Source organism: Nuphar pumila, chromosome 13, assembly GCF_984573655.1.
Source record: "Nuphar pumila chromosome 13, dmNupPumi1.hap1.1, whole genome shotgun sequence".
NCBI lineage: Eukaryota > Viridiplantae > Streptophyta > Magnoliopsida > Nymphaeales > Nymphaeaceae > Nuphar > Nuphar pumila.
This window is the reverse complement of record NC_143261.1, coordinates 54667803-54673230: the sequence shown is the minus strand read 5'-3', so window position 1 is coordinate 54673230 and position 5428 is coordinate 54667803. Positions and strand designations below refer to the sequence as shown.

Here is a 5428-nt window from a genome sequence, read left to right as displayed (position 1 = left end):
CATAAGGTCTTGGACCTTCATGGCATGGCCTCATTGCTCTTTCAGGTATTTTTTATGATGTTTTCCTTTAGCACAAACCCAAGTATTGTGTCATGAAGGTTATAGAGGGTGTGGTTCTGCTCATCATGACAGAAATTGCATATATAAAGGGTTTATTGTGGGCAAGCTGTGGGTGACACCAAGCTTACAGAAATTAATTATTATTTCATGTATGTGAAAGTTGCAAGTGAGAAAGTTTACCACAGTGAAGATAATGATGCTACACTTGTTAATTTGCCACTAAAAGAAGTCTGAAGTTTTTATAGGATGAATTCCATGTGCGTGAGCATTATTTTGCATTCTCAAGTGTGTTTCACTATGTTTCAGACCACTATCTGATTTGATATAGATCAGCTATGGGCGATTTCACAATTTCATCGGCCAACACTGCTGGGATCTATATTATGTTAATTATTGGAACTATTGCAGCATGGTTTGATGTTAATTGGAAAACCGACAACTTCTCTAGTTTCCTCTGCCCTGCTCTCATTCATGTTCTTATGGAATCAAGTCATTGAACCTAGAATGGTTCTTACCCTTCTTGAGAAATTCACTGTGATATTGTTGTTTCCCAAATATAGTGAGTGTTTTGCCTATTCCCCACAATTTTCTACTTATCTGTTCATAATTGTGGTTGCAATTCTGTTTGTACACGAGATCCATATTTCTCTATCTTCTTTCTAATATTTTACATATTTTTCAGGATGGACTAAGGAAAATACAAGATTGGCAGTATGTAAACTGCCTTGAACTTTGGGTTAAGTTTGTATGTGCTAACATCAAGGAACATGATCTTCAGAGTTTGCTATACTTGGCAATTCAGATGATAAATGGACTTGCCCATATGTTGCCTGGACCTCGTTTCTTTCCTTTGAGGCTAAAATGCATCCATTTGTTGAATAAGCTTTCACATTCTAGTGGCGTCTTCATTCCTGTGGCTTCTTTATCTCTAAGCTTTCTAGAATTTGGGGAAGGTGGCAAATCTGATAATAGTGCTCCAAAAGATTTTAATTTTTCAAGTATGTTGAAGGTTGGTTCAAGTGGAGAGACTACCTCATCAGTTTTCAGGATCTTCACTGTCTCGGCTCTCTGCTTTACTTATTAGTTGGTTACTTGTCTGACAGGTGCCAAAACAGCTACTGAAACTGAAAGCATACCATGAGCAATGTGTACGCTCTGCAGTTGAAACACTTTCAGAGCACTTTTTTCAATGGAGTTATCATGTATCTTTCCCTGAGTTGGCTTTTGTTCCACTCGTCAGCTTTAGAAAGTTTTGCAAAAAGACAACCAGTGAGAGCCTCAGACGTCTTGTAAAGCCATTCATGGATCAGGTAAATATTTTTGAATAAGCTTACATGTTTGACTTTGCGATAGCACATGCTCAGAGTTGTGTTTTTTATCTGTAAATCAATTTTCTTTTGACCAACAATGTGAAACATTGCTCAGGGAATCCTTAGTACAACTAACTTGGGCTGACAGAATCTGTGTCACACGGTTGCACCTACCCCTGACCACAATCCAAGTGCATAAGGTGAAGGGGCTCTGAACTTGGGGCAAGGGCACTTTGCTTCAATTCTACATCTACCCTTGCCACAATTCAAAATCATATGAGGATTTTGTACCTACATTTGATTATGTGGAACCAGCCCTGTCCACTTCATGCCACTGCCACCTGAACAGCCTTAAATTGAATGGTCTAAGCTTGGAAGCCTGTAGTTCTAATGAAAGATTTGTTGGTTCGAGACAAGAAAAAAAATTGATGACCAATGCCGGTGTTTCAAAACCTAGCAAGCTCAGAACCCATCTTAGGATGCAGGAAGTGTAGCCAAACTTCTCCAGGTTTGTGCCTAGAGTTAGATGGACTTGGAAAATCCAAGACCCACCAATTTGGATTAACAAAACAACCAGCCGGGACTGAGTTATCCACTTGGCGCCAAGTGACACAATCTTGTTCAATGAATCAATATCATGGTGATAGGCTTAATCCTATCCATTTGGATTATGGTTATAAACATTATTTTATACTAATGAAGAAGCAGTTCCCAACATCTCTTTTTTATTAGACGGGGAAAACCTGGCCCAGTCTGGAGACTTGGCCCAGACCTGGTTGTCTATCCAGGAAAAAATCCTGTACAGCTACCCTGCCTCATGAACAGTACTGCTGTTAATATATATATATATATATGTAATCATGTATATATATATATATACCCGATAAAGGGTATTTCTGTAATTCTGCCCATTAGGGGCATTTTAGTCTTTTTACTTTTATTTTATTTTCTTTTTCTTTTCTCTTTTCTTATTTTTTATTTTTCTTTTTTTGATTGTAAAATGCATTAAATGCATTGCATTGGGGGTCTCTGTTAAATTATGTATATATATATATATATATATACATACATACATATATATATACATATATGTATATATATATACATATTTCTTTTTTTGTTTTCTTATTTCTCCAAATACCCAATAGGGGTATTTTGGTAAATCCCCATGTAAACTCTCCCCTTTTCCTTTTCTCTCCCTTTTTTACTTTTTCTTTTTTTCTTTTGCTTTTTTAAGACCACAAGGGGCCCCACTCATCTTGTCGTTGGGGCCCCAACGGTCATATTTTTGAGATACTTTTTAGGAATTGAGGTTGCCTATTCTCTCAGAGGATATATTCTCTCTCAAATAAAATTAGCTGCTAACATATGTGCTAGGTCAAAAGTTTTCGATAAAAAGGTGGAAACCTCAAAAGTCATAAATACAAAATTAAGACTTGAAGATAGTGTATTGCTTGAAGATTCTATTTCATATTATCAATTGATTGGATCTCTCACTTATCTCTCTATCACCCAACCTAATATCACTCATGTGTTCATGCAGCAAGTCAGTTTTAACATGCCCCTACCACATTGCACATGGCAGCAATTATGAGGATTGTGTGATACATTAAAAACACCGTTTCAAAAGAGCTTTTTTTTTGTCCTCTTCATCATCTTTAGATCTAATTATCTGGGGTGGTAACCTAAATGATAGGTTTTTGTATTTTTTAAAGAGATTTGTTGATCTATTGGAGGTGTAAGAAAAGACAAAAAATATCTTTATCTTCAGCTGAAGCCGAATATCAGGTAATGACTATGACAACAATGGAGCTTGTGTAGCTTAAAAGTCTTCTCAGTGATATGGAAATCATCATCTCAACACCTTCGAAGAGTTATGACAATAAGAGTGTAATCTACATTGCGAGCTACCATACCTTCCATGAGCGAATCAAACATATTAAGATGGATTGTCACTATGTTTGTGATGAATATCTAAGAGGAACTATTACGTTGCCGTACCAGTTGACAAATTTCTTCATCAAAGCTCTTTCCGCTCCTCGATTTCTCTTTCTCAGCAAACTTTCGATCATTTTCTCGTAAAGTTTGAAGGGGAGTGTATATATATATATAAACAGTTTGCCCAAATAAGGGCATTTTTGTCTTTTTGTATGTAATTATAGTTGTTTATTAGAAACAACTATTTTTTCATTTTCTTATTTTTGTCTTCATTTTCTTTTTTTATTTCTATTTTATCATGTCATTGGGCCCCGCTCTATAGAGTCGATAGGGGCCCCAACAGTAAAAAAATATGACCGAGGGAGCTCCCCAACGTCTCTATGAAAGGGAGCTCCCAATGGTCTCCCTCTTGTATTTGTATATAAATAGGGGAGTGTTCCCCCTATATTTTTTCATGGCTTCCCAAAGCACATTTTCAATAATATTTTATTTTTAATTGACTCTTTGTATTGTCCTTTAGTGGACTTTTGTCTATGCACTTTTGTGCTTGTCTATCTTCTTTGTAATTGTCCACTTATGTGCTTTTGCACTTTGCTTTTGTAATTCCACATACTTCATTACAATCGCTTGCATCAACTTGCACAGAGGCACATGAATGGTTTTGATCTTGAGATGTGGGATTAGCATCACTCCTCAATCCCACTCCGCTGGCCAAATGCACACTCTGCTGCAGGGCCAGCTCCCAACATCTTACCCAAAATCATTTTAAGTATTTGTTGCTGATAAAATCAAAACAAATCCCTTTTGGTGTTTGTGATATGCACTTACACTTCAGCTATCTGCGACATTTCCTAGACTGGACCAGATTCCATGCAACACCCAAAATAATGTCCAAATGAAAGTAGCAGGATGATTTTTGAAACATCCTTTGTTGTGCTCTTTGTGACCAATGTTAAACTAATTAATGAAATAAGGAAAAGAAAATTAAACTAAAACATAGTCTTGGTTTTTAGTTGACATCAGTGAATATTTTAGGACTGTTTCATATTGCACACAGGCACATGACTGGTTTTGATCTTGAGATGTGGGATTAGCATCACTCCTCAATCCCACTCCGCTGGCCAAATGCACACTCTGCTGTAGGGCCAGCTCCCAGCATCTTACCCAAAATCATTTTAAGTATTTGTTGCTGATAAAATTAAAACAAATCCCTTTTGGTGTTTGTGATATGCACTTACACTTCAGCTATCTGCGACATTTCCTAGACTGGACCAGATTCCACGCAACACCCAAAATAATGTCCAAATGAAAGTAGCAGGATGATTTTTGAAACATCCTCTGTTGTGCTCTTTGTGACCAATGTTAAACTAATTAATGAAATAAGGAAAAGAAAATTAAACTAAAACATAGTCTTGGTTTTTAGTTGACATCAGTGAATATTTTAGGACTGTTTCATATTGTAGTATATAAGGGTATTCTACAGATGCAAACTTTGTAAGCAGGATGCACTAGTAGTGGATTTCGTGATGGACATATCATCTTCACATATTTTTTTTTTGTATTAATATCATGCTCTTGAAGTTTCTGGATATCATAATCTGACATCAAATATTCATGAAAAGAGATGATGTCTGCTTTTTTCTTTTTCATTCAAGCTTAAATTACGGGAGAGTATGAAAATGAGCTTTTCTTGTAATTAAAAACTTGCCATCTTCTGCGCTCTTCAGCATTCAAGTATCAAATTAATTTGGCAATTCTCTCACCTTTTTCTTTTTCCTATGATATAGGTTGAGCAGAACATAGAATTTGTACAAAAAAAAAGGGATGAGATTGCGTTTTCTCCAAATGACCAAGCATCACTTGAATCTTTTCTCCAGGTGTGCTAGTGTTTCTCTTTTTTTTTGTGTTTACTAGCCATCTTCTCTCACCAACTGTTCTAATATCTCTAGGATGAAAAGAGAAAAAGGAGTGCTCCTTTCCATAAGTATCATGCAAGGATTGTTGAGGGATCTCTTTCTAAAAAAGCTGAGAAGAAATCAAGGTAATAGATGGATTTTTGTTAGAAATCTCCAATAATTAATTAATTCTCTGCTTGGCTCACAAAGGCTTCAATATAATCA

At 36.2% G+C, this 5428-nt stretch overlaps 1 protein-coding gene across 1 annotated transcript; it reads left to right on the top strand.

Moving 5' to 3' along the window:
• The first annotated feature begins 395 nt into the window (after nucleotides 1-395).
• On the top strand, nucleotides 396-5194 carry LOC149818438 (protein REBELOTE-like). The gene is made up of 4 exons (XM_089986217.1): nucleotides 396-533; nucleotides 743-1069; nucleotides 1164-1370; nucleotides 5096-5194. Exons 1-4 carry the CDS (start codon nucleotides 396-398, stop codon nucleotides 5192-5194), a joined length of 771 nt encoding a protein of 256 aa, XP_089842343.1.
• Nucleotides 5195-5428: the final 234 nt, after the last annotated feature.

Excerpts from the sequence above, each read along its gene's own strand:
- LOC149818438 (XM_089986217.1), top strand. The coding sequence starts at position 396 with ATGGGCGATTTCACAATTTCATCGGCCAACACTGCTGGGATCTATATT. Across the intron at positions 534-742 it reads TCTGCCCTGCTCTCATTCAT|GATGGACTAAGGAAAATACA; the intron begins GTTCTTATGGAA and ends CATATTTTTCAG. Across the intron at positions 1,371-5,095 it reads TAAAGCCATTCATGGATCAG|GTTGAGCAGAACATAGAATT; the intron begins GTAAATATTTTT and ends CCTATGATATAG.